Below are 13,987 nucleotides of genomic sequence, written 5' to 3'. Positions count from 1 at the left end.
CCTCACACATGTCTTCCAGGCCACGACACATCCGTTCCTCTGCCACATAAAGGCGTCGAGAACGCAGCCGTTCGCCGATTTATCGCAATTGGCCATCGCAAGCATCGATAACGGGCGCACGCCTTCCTTCGATCTGCCACGGGGGCGCCGGACGAGGGTCGTCAAGTCCAGTTCACGAGCGCCATTTGGCGCATGACCTTTCCGCCGCGCTGGTCGAATGCCGCCGCAGAAATGGGCCCTGACAGCGCGCAAGTGCGCCCGCGTCTTGAATGGGGGATTGCTGGAGCGGCGCCGTCTTCCGGCTGGGCTGGGCTGGCTCCGTCCTGTGATAGTTCGGAGGCGCACTCGCCGGCGGCCGGAGATTTCGCCGGCGGCCATCCACGGAGCGAGCAGCGTTTTCACCAGCAGGCTCACGCTCAAGCAGACGGTGGCGCGCTTAGAGCTGGACCGAAATATCTTATTGGCTTTCTGACGTGTGAAGCCTGCCTTCTCTTTATCATTATAAAGGCTATCAACTGAACAATTCCACTAAATAATAAGTGCACTCCCTAAACCATGTCAGGCACGCAGCAAGAAATCCTGGAATGTTTTCTTGTGCCGAAATGCATGCCTAACTACCCGCTTGTCCATCTTCGTCCCGTCCTGGCCCAGATCTAGTCAGCCCAATCCCCACAGCCGGTGGCACCAGGCCCTGCTCACTCCTCACCCACCTCCGTCATTGTCGACACCGTCGCGGCAGTCCATCTCCAGCTTGATGGAGCAGTTGGTGCCGTCCCAGCCGTCGTGGCAGGAGCAGGAGTACCACTGGTCCTGCATGGTGCAGGAGCCCCTGCCGCTACACCCATCCGGGCAGCCGGCTGCAACCAAGGCCAACTCAGGTCAGGTGAGGGCAGCTGGGACGTAGGCCGGTGTGGAGCGCACCTCGCGAACCTGGGCTGAGGATATGACGTGAAAAGAAATCCGCGGATCTCAGGCTTGCTATGGCCGGAACAGCGGTGGCTGATGCCGTTGAGTGCTCCTCGTTCCAAGAACATCCCCCAAAGTCGGCACATTGCTCCCTGCGCTGATTTATTTACAGCTGTGCGAGAGTGGCAATACGCTAATGTGAAACAACCACAGCGACGGCCCCAGTGTGCGAAAGCGACACGTTAACTCCATTTCCTGATCACGGTAATGCTTTAGCAGGCGTCGATCCCCGACCCGTCCAGCGTGATACATGAGGCCATTAGCTTTGTCCGCCGACGCCGCCGCCGAAGTTCCGCATCCAGCGCGGTTTTTCGTCGGGGGCCTTCAGCACATCGTCGGATTTACATCTTACTGTCACCCCCCAGTGGTCGAGACAATGACAAATGTCCTCGTACCGCGCTGGAGGGTGTCGCCACGTTATCAATCGTGTCCCGGCTGCACGACAAACAGCGGCAGTGGGGTCCTAGGTCCCGTTTTTGGCGCCGCTAAGCCAATACGAATGGATGACACGAAGAGGGCGCTCCAGAACTTTGGCGGCGACCATTTCGCGTAGAGATGAGTGGGAGACCGCACTCGACAAAAACATCTCACACTGGCTGATGGCGCATATTTCAGAGAATGGAATGATTTTGAGATCAGATTCACCGAAATGTCGGTGAGAAAAGACTCCGGCACTTTTCAATATCTACACAGGAAGTGGATAAATGCGTCGGGCCACTTTCCGCAATAATCCGCTTCAACTTTTCCTTTTGATAATTCCGCAGGGGGGAGAATGGAAAATAAATCTATAAGCGTGTGTCAGCGTTGGTCAGAAAGATCAATGCGAGTATACCAATAATGAAGTCCGGAAAGGGCAATAACCGGGCTGTAAACTCTGTGGATGCGCCCAATGGTCGTCCGTATGGAAACGATCAGCGGCCTTTGCTCCTGGCCGTTGCACAAGGAGCTGTATTGACGTCAGTCAGTACACGGTACATGGATCGGTGCACAGGCACCTGGATCTGTGGATCAGTGTCCGTCGTGCACCAGTAGCTGGAAGAGTGCCCGTCGGCACACGAATAGGTTGCTGGCTGACGCCGGAGAAAAAAAAACAGGAATCGTGGTTAAAAACAACCGTCATGCAGGGTATATAAGGGTGTCCAACAGTATTCAACACTAAATAATGCCAGTGTCTGCTACCATATGAGTGTCCGGAACGTGCCTAATGATAACAAAATAGCGTTCCTGTACAATGACAAGTTGGCTGATACGAGCTGTCTGCGATGATCAGATGATATCCAGCACAACTTGGCATTACACTGGCCAGCGCGTCGAAATCGTTTGATTTAATCGTGTCGTTCCCCGCAACCTTGTGATCTCACGCATAGCCACTGACGCCGCCGCCAACAGCTTTGAAAACACCTTCACCGACCTCTGAGGCACATGATATGGACGCATCTACGGGATGTCAAGTAACTTTAATATAAGGCAGCCCACCCTAAACTTTTCTCTTGATTGTCGGAGAAACACAATCTCCCTTAGTGGAACTCGAGTCGTTGATGAAATCACTTCAAGAAAAACAAGCTGCGCAACTTTACTTAATACCGAAACTCGAGTCAACCGGGCCTCCACAATATAACAACGCCCCACAAGGCCCTCTCCCACATAAAACAATTCCCGTGCTTCAACAAAACCGTACTTCCTCCAAGCCCACCCTCTTCGAGAATAAAAGCCGCCTGAGCACTTCCTGGCCGCTCCGTATTTTTAGCGCCGTGGTTGCCCGCGGCGTCATGAATGCGTGAATGCTACGCCGTGTTCGATAACGCCTGCGGCGGCGCGGCTGAATGGCGTCAGCACAGTGTCGTCCATCACGCTGTCGCCTCGCCAGTTGTTGCCGGTCCCGGCAGCTGGCGACGTTCCCAGTCGGCGGCGCGGCGCCGCGACCATTCAGGCCGCCGCCCTACAGATTTACGCCGACAATGGCCCGCGCCAGCCGGCGACGGCCGCCGGCTCTGGCTCGGCTCAACATTCTGCGGGGTCTGTCCAGGAGCCGAGCAGCCCGCTGCGTCCAGCAGCCAAACAGTCGGCCGTGTCCATGAGCCGAACAGCCGGCTATGTCCAGGAACCGAACAGCTGGCTGTGTCCAGCAGCCAAACAGTCGGATGTGTCCAGGAGCCGAACAGCCGGCTATGTCCAGGAACCGAACAGCCGGCTGTGTTTGGGCTGTGTCCAGTAGCCGAACAGCCGCCTATGTCTAGGCTGAATCCAGGAGTCGAACAGCCGGCTAGGCTTAGGCTGTGTTCAGGGGCCGAACAGCCGGCTATGTTTAGCAGTCGGATCAGTCTGAGAGTCGGAGGGTCGGATCAGCCCAAGGTCCAAACTGCCAGGTCTGCCTGGATCCCAGGATCATATGCCTGAGTTCTTGATCTGGACCTTCCACAATCCAGAATACTCCTGGAAATGTTAACAGAGGATATTCTGGGATGTAAGGTCCACTCAAAACAGTTACCGAAGAGTCTTCTAGGATCTTGGGTCTTTTCCAATTTGGTCTATGAATCTCCCATCATGTTGGCTGTGTTTAAGTTGTTTTGGCTTTTACTGGGATCCAAAATTTATGCCATATTTTGTCAAACAACCTTTCAGTTACTGTCATTAAACGGCATACTGCTTTGTAAAATATAATTAAAGTCAGAGCAACGCCAAATGTAACGTCGCATTTGCCAAATTTAGACCAACGAAAATGAGAAAAAATAGAAATAAATGTGCTAGCGAAAGGAAATCAAGCCTACACAAGCTAAAGTGGGTAGTAGCATGTACCGTAGCAGCCACAGAATACGCCTTTATAGGCATGTTTCACATTTGAAGATATTGAAGCAAGCATCACATATGATGAAACACGCTCACTTCTAATTATTGGTACAATTCTTAAGTGTAAAAACCGCTCTAGACAACATAATTCTCTGTTTGGTAAATATGCTCCTCGATGCGTCATGGTTTTATTACTTCATCGTACCTTGCACAACATTGAAAGCCAATCGACGGCCGTTTTATCTGGAAATGGTACTCACGAACGCCAGATATGAGCGCCCAAACAACAGTTTTTTTTCTGGGTCCTGATCCCCACATGCCAGAGTGACTGACATACTCTCCCGAAATACTCCCCCATTTTTGCGAGCATGTAGCTCAGAAACCAAGGGGGCTTAGGAGTTAAGAATGGCAGAGCTGTGCTCTGTACCAAAAGGACTTCAAAGATGGTAATTTCAGTTCAAGGCCACATATAGCTATGAAATATTCCCTTTATGTCAGTTTTGTATTCAATCTGTGTTCTGGCTGTTCCAATTAGATATGCGTTTTGTTTGTGACCAATGAAATCAAACTTGCGGCAATTTTGTCTCGTTTTCTACGTGGCTTTGGACGGGATGCTCGACAACTGGCTCATTTTAATTTAGATGACCAATATATGTTATTATTGTACTACCTGCGATGTCTGTCACGGTTACATGTGTATGATGATCCGGGACGGCAAACTTCCAAAAATGTTGGAGGTGTCTCGAGTTTTCCAGTCAATCCTTCCCACGCGATGAACGTAAGTGGCAGTTAAAGTACAGAATCACTGAGGATTGAGCCACTGCTGATCAAATACGGAAAGCGATCCCACGCTGGCTTGCTAACTGCTATCGTATTTAGTTGAATACTTTGAATGTACCTCAATGATCGCAAGCGTGCCGCTTAAAATTCATGTGACAACAATGCCTAAATATTCTTACTCACAAAATCTTGGCATATTTAACTCACAGCCTAAAAAATGCGCGCTTATGCAGGTCAGCTATAGCAAGCAGGTCGGGAAGCTGCACCTGTACTAAAGGATCCGTCAGTCCACAAGCCTGGATATTTCGGAATCCTGGATCCGTTTCGAAATGTTGTCAGACCGTCTTCAGGGATTTGTTCATTTCAAGACGGATTCTCTATGCTATTGAGTCTTTCGTGTAATTTTAAAATTAAATTATTTGGGGTGCAGGACCGCTGTCCTAATAAGGTTGAGCGATCCTTCAAGACGTCGGACATTTCTTGCGATCCAGATGCATATCTGCTTCTAAACGCTTACACCCCACACAGATCTGCTACATCTGAGGCGGAACCTCACCTCCGCGTAGAGCTACCCTCGCTCCGAATTCCTCCGCATCCTCCGCACACCGAATTCCGATTTCCTCCGCATACCTTGAAAGCATCTCAGCGCCATTGATTCCAGTCGGGAATTAAGGAAGTCGGTCCATTAGTGGCTGTGATAGCGCCGGGAGCAAAAACCAATGGCATTAGTCGAGTCGTCCCGGCGGACAGCGGGGCTGAGCCCAGTCGAGCTGGCAAAGCGGCTCTGCGCCCCCGGCCGTCTCGATTGATGCTCCCGAACAGGCTCTGCTCGGGCGCGCACGGACGCACAAAACTCTAATACTGAATAGCGGTGCCGTAATAGGTGGTGTGCTGCTTTGTTCAGGCATATCGAGTTGGGGGAAGTTGCTGCATACGCGTCAATGGAAGTCACCGCCGAAAAACGGACAATGCCAAGAGCGCTGACAAATATAAAACCAAACGCTGGTGAAGGAAACTACAGCAGTACTGTTCAGGCGCAATGTAATCTCGATGCTTTCAGCCATACTATGCTTGCAGCCCATTGTGCTAATGGAAAACCTATAGGCATTGGACGTTTCCGTGGACAGACTTAAAATGGTGGCGGAATAAGTGCACTTTTCAGCACGTCTTCCGTACGTGTAGCGAACCACATGCCGTTGCTTATACTGCTTTACGGATGCACGAACACTAAAAAGATAGCGATGAATCATTTTTAGAGTTCATAAACGCAGCCTGCATTGGACAGCTTTGACATTATAGCCGATGTTTGCTTGATCGTCAAACATCATAAACAAACATAACATCGTCAAACCAGTGCCTCCTGGTATAATGAAGGTCGGCAGCTGTCAGCACACGAACGCTGGACTCATTATCCTCAGATATGTCAGCGGCGCCACAGCCGGCAGCACTGGCTCACGTCCCGCGCCGCCACCGCTGCGGCGTGCATCAACACGTAACAGCATGTATCATATTGATGAACTTACGACAGGACGGTGCCACGAGGTACGGCAGGACACTGCCACGAGGTACGACAGGACAGCGCCACGAGGTACGACAGGATAGCGCCACGAGATAGAACAGGGCATTACCACGAGGTACCACAAGGCAGTACCACGAGGTACGACGGGACAGTACCACGAGGTACTACAGGACAGTACCACGAGGTACGACGGGACAGTACCATGAGGTACGACAGGACAGTACCACGAGGTACGACGGGACAGTGCCACGAGGTACGACAGGACAGTACCACGAGGTATGACGGGACAGCACCACGGGGTACGACAGGACAGTGCCACGAGGTACGACAGGACAGTACCACGAGGTAGGACAGGACAGCACCGAAGCAGGCGTGTGCCGCTGGACATATACTGCGCCGCCGTGCATGATTTGGCAAGTTATACTGTGCCGCAATATTAGAAAACGGCAGCCTACGACTGGGGGCAGGGCAGTGTTTAAAGCAGAAATGAATTGACTAAGCCAGGAGAAAATGCTTGATGAGGTTGAATGCATTCCTGCCGGAAATGGAAAGCAATCTCATGCATTCATTTCAGCCGTAAGTCCAGGACTATCGTAGGTGAGCCAATGCTCATGTAGCAGTAAATTTTGCTAATGATTCAGAACGTTGGGAGTTTTCAATACTCGTCAAAGAAGTTCGGGCACTTAATCAAAACAATTGTTCAACACTGTCGACAAACTGACTCCAGCATTCAATTAAAAGCAAACTACGCATTCTACACAGCAGCAATCTTAAGTTGTAACAATACACCTAAGCAACACGCTGTTAAAACAAACCTTATTCTTAAACATTAAATGGCATCAATAGACCATATTCATATGTCCTTATAATATTTGCGTTGACATGTTGGAGATGGACTGTCATTGCGCCAGCTGATTCTGCGTCAAGTACATGATAACGTCACAGCACTTACACGAACAGGTATTTCATGTCAGTGCAGAACAGTTTGGTATATGGCAGTACACACTTTCAGAAAAGCCAATGCGCTGTCTAACGATGTACTCACGAATGCTGCAGTGTTGACCGTTCCAACCCTGCAGACAGACGCAGGTTCCGTTCTTGCACTGGCCGTGTTGGGAGCACCGCGGGTCGCATGACCTGAGGTCACAGAGCTGGCCGGTCCAGCCGGAGTCGCAAACGCAGTCGCCGGCCTGACAGGAGCCATGTGGGCCGCAGTCCAGGTCGCACCGCGCTGGAACGACGACAGAGCGCTCCAGCACGCGTGCGGTGCATAACGTCGACTCAACATCCCCTGGTGCACTGTGCTGTTGTAACAACTAAGCCCGGCTTATGGCCGTCGAGTGATGTAGTCCTTTCTGCAGCACGCTCGCCGGATTATCGCAATTTAGCACGCAATTACGACGGAGATTTGGCCATATTCGTCCTGCGAACGAGGCGCTGCAGCAGCTGAACCCCTCCCCGCCCCCAGCTCCGCCACGAGAGCCGAGCCCGACCAGCGAGCTCCGGGCGGCGGAGAGCGGAGTCGGAACATCGGACGCGCCGGCGGCATAGCCAGTGGCACTGCAGCCGCTTACTGTCAAACTTCGGCCGTTAAATCGCGGCCTTTCCGTGGAGCTGCGGCCAAAAAATAGAGGATGGTATTGACACTGCCGACTTGCTGGCGCGTCGCGCGGAGCCGCCAACTTCGCCCTGCTGTTTGGCCGAGCCGAACCGTCGGTGGAACGATCCCTTGGCAGCCCCGTAAAGCCCAATGCCCGAATGTCCGTTCCGGTAATGGTGGGCGGTTATTGAGCGGGATAGATCGGGTCAGCTAGGCCGCCGCTAGCGTAACATCTCCTCCGCCCGTCTGCTCGGCACGGGTTCAAAGGGAATGAGTACCGCCGCTGAGTGTTTGCCTTGCGGCGTGTCGGGAGACCGGAACTCGCGCAGCGAACTGGCCCGGGCCACCTCGGCACAGTGAGAATGACATTGAACCTTTTCTGTACCGTTACTTATGTTTTAAAGTTCCCAGTTCGCGTCAAGCAAATTAAGCCTGTGGTCTTAATAGCGGCTTGTCATTGCCTATGCCGCAAGAAAAGGAATTTACTCGTATGGAGTATGACACTGAGCCTGCTGGATTTCGTAAACAAAGTGTGCGTTGCTGCTGTTTCGATGCTGATTGATAAGATGCAGCTGAACATCCGACATCGGAGCATTCGCGTTCCAGCACAACGCGTGGGTTCGCAGCCGCGCGAATGCATTTAAGTACAGACAGGGTCTTGAAACAAGCCGTTAGCAAACAGCTCTCACACGTCAATCTATGTATAAGAATAATACCGAACCTGCAAAAGTGTGGGCAACACAGGATGTAATTGGTCACAATAAAACCAAAGACATGATGAAGATCCACGTCTAGTGCACTTCACAAAGCAGTCAACATTCAAGAAGAACAGCATCAAGCAATGGGAGCGAGCGCCAGAGAGGGCGTCTCCGCTGACCATACTGACGTTTGGCGCACTGCCGGCCGGTCCACATGTGGTCGCAGAGGCAGCGGTCGCGCGCCAGGTCGAACACGCCGTGGCCGGAGCAGTCGGGCAGGCAGCGGCGGATCCGCTCGTCCGGCAGCTGGCAGCTGGAGCCGACCCAGCCGGCCAGGCACACGCACACGCCCTCCGAGCACACGCCGTGGTTGGAGCAGGTCGGGTCGGAGCAGTCCGCTGCCGGCACGGCCAGCCGCGTCAGTCCGCTGCCGGCACGCCAAGCCACGTCAGTGTGCCCTGTCCGCTGCCGGCACGGCCAGCCGCGTCAGTGTGCCCAGTCTGCGGCCAGCCGCGTCAGTCCGCTGCCGGCACGCCCAGCCGCGCCAGTCCGCTGCCGGCACGCCCAGACGCGTCAGTCCGCTGCCGGCACGCCCAGCCGCGTCAGTCCGCTGCCGGCACGCCAAGCCGCGTCAGTCCGCTGCCGGCACGGCCAGCCGCGTCAGTTCGCTGCCGGCACGGCCCGCCGCGTCAATCCGCTGCCGGCACGCCCAGCCACGTCAATCCGCTGCCGGCACGGCCAGCCGCGTCAGTCCGCTGCCGGCACGCCCAGTCGCGTCAGTTCGCTGCCGGCACCCCCAGCCGCGTCAGTGCGCGCAGCCGTCCGGGCGTGGCCGAGGCGCCGGAAGGCCGCGAACTGACTGATGTTTTGCACTGACCTGCTGTCGTAACACAAGGGTTTGGGGGCGTCCAGGCAATCGATTAATCGCAATCGATTCCACCTTGACTTACTTCAACTTTGTTTATCGCGGAGTCGACTCAAACTTCACGAAGTCAAGCACAGTTTGCTGCGAACTTACAGTGTGTGGACAGACAGCAAATGGAATTACAGTCCCCTTATCCACGTGAGTCCTGTCGCTGACACTCATCTATCTTACGGTTTAAAAACTTACGGTCAATTAACTCACGGCCTATCAGCTTACAGTCCACTGACTTGCAGGACATCAGCTTACAGTCCACCGGCATACGGTTCATTACATTATAGTCCAGCGGAGCGCAGTCCATCGACATGCAGTTCCCTGCCAGCGCCAGATAATACTAATTCCGTCTGCTGTCAGCCACCGGTGATTCATCCTCGCGTCCGGGTCGGTGGCGGCATCACTCGACTGTCACCAGTAACTAGTCTGTGCCCTTAGCGCTCCCAGTCGTCAGTGGCCAGTCTGTACACTGGCTCCGCTCGGCAGCAGTGTCTAGCTATCCATCGGTCGGAAACATCACCATTGCCCGGCAGCAGTATCCTACTATCCGTCGGTCGGTAGCATCGCCACCGCCCGCAGCAGTGTCCTTCTACCGGTCGGTCGGAAACATCCCCACCGCCCGGTAGCGGTGTCCTGTTACCCGTCGGCCGGTGCCATCCCCAGCGGCCGTCACCAGTGGCCCGTCACCCGCCCGTCCGCGCCATCACCATCGGCGTGGCAGTCGGCGGCCGGACAGGGCCCGGCGCCGGTCCCAGCTGTCCGCCCATCTGATACGGCCCGATCGAGGTCGGCTCCGGGGCGCGCCGCTCGCATGCCAAGCGACCGGGCCGGCGGCGGCGCGGAGTCGGCCGCCGCTCGTCCGGCGGCGGCGCGCAGTCGGCCGCCGCTCGACCGACGGCGGCCGACTGCGTCCCGCACCCGCCGACAGTAATTCAATAGTGCCCGGCCGCCGACTCCGAGAGCGGGCCACGCCCGAACCACCCTCGCGCTTCACCTCCACGCATGAGGTCCGCGCGTGCGGAGCCTCCCACCGGTTACTTCTGCTCAAATGCCGTTCGCAGAGCGGTCTTGTTGCCGTTGCAGTTGCCGCAGCCTATTTCGAACATGATTATTTTTTAAGGTAAGTAATGGCCAGTCACCAGGTAAGTACGGGAAATAAATAGCTTGTCCATCAATTATTATCGCACAGCCGAAGCCTCGTTCACAGCATGTTTTCGGTGCCGAAAGCATTTTTTCTCAAACTATAGCAGCTTTTGCTGTCTTCGGCGAAATTTAACTCATTTGAGGTAATCTTGCTCAAATATTGTGGCACCCAAGACACAAATGGCAGGGAAGAGGAGGAGAAACGCTCCAGTGATATGAATACTTCCGCCCATGCCTCATCACCTCTCTGTACCTTTTCCTTTCCCTCTTCCTCCCTCACCCCTTCAGTCTAAACATTTGATACCCGTACACATCTGTCTGAAGAGCTGTTGAATTTTTCCGCTATGTTTAACCCTACTTTCCCTATAGCCCTCTTTCTGGCCAACAAGATCTGTTTTTCTTCTTCCCATCCCGTCCCTACCTCTCCATACATGTCTCCACATTGTCGACTCTTTTCGCTGGCTGCACATGATTTCATCCATCAGATCTATGCCGTTGCGTCTCGTCTTTCTCCCCGTCAGAGACTCTCCTCCTGGCTCTACCCCCCCGCCCCCTCCCTCTGCCCGTGTCAAGCTCCCGAGGACGAGACCCCACAGGATTCAGCAGACCGGTGCCGTATTAACATTTCAGCCGCCGCTCCGCGCGCCTCCCTTGTTGGCCGAATGCACTATTCAGCCGGTCGCCGGCGGCCGGCCCGGTCGGCTGCTTTATTGATGGAGACGGCCAACAGATGGCAGGCAGGAGGCGGCGGCCCCGCTCCAGCCGCGCGCCGCCGCTAAATATTGCATCTGGCCCCGTGATGGACGAGGATCCAGCAGAGTGGCTGAAGAATACATTTACTCTCCGGGGTAAGAAGACGGTTCTGCCAGCGCAGCCCGTCTCCGCTCGTTACCAGGTACATCGGTCAGAGGGCACGGGGGAGCGGGACGGCGGGAAACCGGATGTGGGAAACGTCCGGTGCACGGCGGCGGAGAGGAGCACATCTGACCCTCTGATGTACCAAGTCCGCGTAATGGAGAACTTCACCCGCGGGTACTTCGTGTCTTCAGGCGACTACGCATCCGAAAAACAGCGTCCTTCATGGATCTGTGATCGCGTGCGTGCAGTCTTAACGAGCCGCGCGCCCGCCAGGAAGTGATCCATCGCTTTCATCCTCGTTCCCTGACGGCTGCGCCGTGCCGTGGCCGCCGCCTGGGCCGCCTGACCGCCGGCAGCGCCGTCCGACCCCGACTCACCGGTCTGGCAGAACTCGCCCTTCCAGCCGGGGGCGCAGACGCACTGGCCGACGCGGCAGGTGCCGTGGCCGTGGCAGTCGGCGATGACGCAGTCGGTGGCGGGCAGGTCGCACTCGGCGCCCTTCCAGCCGTCGTCGCAGTGGCACCGGCCGCCGCCGTACGTGCCGTGGTTGCTGCACAGCACCGGGCACACGCCTGCGGCGGACCACACAGTCCAGCTCGTGAGAGGGGGAGGGGTAAGGTAATCCGCAGGTAATCCACAGGAGGGCGCAGGACGTGCAGGACAGGCAGGACAGGCGTACGGGGCAGGGCAATAACACGGCGGACCGCACTGGTGGCGGCATAGCACGCCAGAGCACACTGACAAAAGGGATCGCACGACAGGCCGCATTGGTCACAGAGATGAGACGACATACTACAATGGCTTAGGGATAGCACGACAGACCACACTGGTCTGAGGGATGGCGCAAAAGACCACAGTGGTCAATGGAATAGCGCGACACGCCACTCTGGTCTAAGGGATGACACGGAGATAGCAAATGACGGAGACACGAAGGAGATGGTACAACAGACTGTACTGGGAAGAGATGATGCAACAGACTGCACTGATCAAGGGAAAGAAAGCCCGACAGATCGCATTAATCAGACGGATGGCACAAAAGAGCGCACTGGTAAAAGGAACGGTACAAAAGACCACACCGGTCAAGGGGTCGTACAACAGACAGCAGACACGACGAATGTCATGCGCTGTGTTGACAAATCGTAAATCATGTCAACTGCACTGTGATCATAAAATAGGCCACATTTCCAACAAAGCACCATGAGTGGTGATGTTACAAAATTTCATGATGCCGACAAAGACCAGATTGATGCTGTTCTCCGAGGGCCCGCTGGAGGGTGGTAAACAACATCTCTGAATGCTTTATTGGTGGTTGCTAGCTTGCATGCCGTAAAGAGCGGTAGATCGCTATCTTGCGTGCAGTGGATCAGCAAACATTTCGGCGAAAAGCCCTTTCACTGCTGTGTGGGGGCACGGAAGAGTCTTCCTCCGTGCGCAGCACTGCAAAGGGTTTATGGCCGAAGCATCTGCTGATACCCCTGCTCTTACATAAGCTACCACCACTCTACACGACATGCAGACCAATCAGCATTAAGGACTAAATTGTCCGGGTTGCACGGGTCTAAGCAAGCAAACTGTAAATACCACGGGACAAATGTAAAGGGTATGTACCACGAAGCTTACGGAACACGCGATCGAGATCTGCCGGCATTATTCCAAGGAGCAGATGGCAATCTCTTGCTCACCGCTCCCGCAGCGGAGCACTCCAGCACCTACTGCGGCGTGCTGTTTGGTTTTCAGCGCTCGACGTTCTGCTCACATCACAGAGCGGGCGCCGCAAACCGACCGTTGCTAGGAGATCGCACCGAAAGACGTCCGAATGGCCGGGATAATCAGGTAACGTCCATCTAACGCGAATTGAACGAGCAGGAAGCTCGGCCACCAGCGCGATTGCTAGAAATTTAAAAGCAGTAGCAAGCCAATGCGCCTTGTTGGCAAGGGCTAGGAAGCTTATGTTTCGTGGCGTTATTGTAAGGAACCACACAGAATAACTTTACGCGTGGACATTGTCTCACCGAGGTGATGTGCGCAGAAATGGACCGATGTCTTCACTCAGAAACACATGGTCACGATCCTTCCAAGGCGGCCGAGTCAAGACAGTTAATGCCAATGCTAGAGCGTTCCATGTGGCAGTACAGAGTCTGATGATCATTGATGACCGTTCAGACCTGAGAAGTGCTCAGGTGGGGTCTGGCGAGTGTTGCAGGATCACTCCCAATCTGCGATTTATTTCATCACAATTGATTCATCGCGACTGTATCGGACGGCGCAGAGCTATGCGGCTGCTGCCTAATCTCATCAAAGTTCACGATTAGCCCTCTGTTGAGCGTGCATAACGAGACAAATTAGCAAATACGTTCCTCCACAAAACATTTCAGGGGCGGATCCTACGTTACTGGCTGGGACAGATGCTCCCGTGTCCGTTGTGTCCACCGTCCCATTGTCTGCTGTGTCCGCTGCCCGCTGTGCCCGCTGTGCTCGCAATCCCTGTGTCCTCTGTGTCCACTGTCCCGGTGTCTGCTGTATCCGCTGTACATGTGCCTGCTGTGTCTGCTGTGTCCGCAGTCCCTGTGTATGCTGTGTCTGCTGCACGTTGTCCGCTGTGTTCGCTGTGTCCGCTGTCCCCTCGTCCGCTGTGTCTGCTGTGTCCGCTGTCCCTGTGTCTGCTGTGCCTGTTGTCCCTGTATCCGCCGTGTCCTCTGCCCCTCTGTCCTCTGTGCCCG

At 54.7% G+C, this 13,987-nt stretch overlaps 1 protein-coding gene across 1 annotated transcript in view; it reads right to left on the bottom strand.

The window, feature by feature from the left end:
• LOC119091642 (teneurin-m) overlaps window positions 1–13,987 on the bottom strand; it is a gene marked incomplete at its 5' end in the record, with an annotated part of 62,969 nt that overhangs the window by 32,645 nt on the left and 16,337 nt on the right. The window contains 4 exons of the mRNA XM_037214449.1: window positions 711–857; window positions 7,098–7,283; window positions 8,539–8,748; window positions 11,645–11,839. Of these exons, the coding sequence (XP_037070344.1) occupies window positions 711–857; window positions 7,098–7,283; window positions 8,539–8,748; window positions 11,645–11,839 (738 nt within the window). The remainder of the gene's footprint in view (window positions 1–710; window positions 858–7,097; window positions 7,284–8,538; window positions 8,749–11,644; window positions 11,840–13,987) is intronic.

The sequence above is a fragment of the Pollicipes pollicipes genome, unplaced genomic scaffold, assembly GCF_011947565.3.
Source record: "Pollicipes pollicipes isolate AB1234 unplaced genomic scaffold, Ppol_2.1 Scaffold_3447;HRSCAF=4054_pilon_pilon_pilon, whole genome shotgun sequence".
NCBI lineage: Eukaryota > Metazoa > Arthropoda > Thecostraca > Pollicipedomorpha > Pollicipedidae > Pollicipes > Pollicipes pollicipes.
Note: the sequence above shows the minus strand (reverse complement) of the source record. Positions and strands in the feature narration are given on the sequence as shown.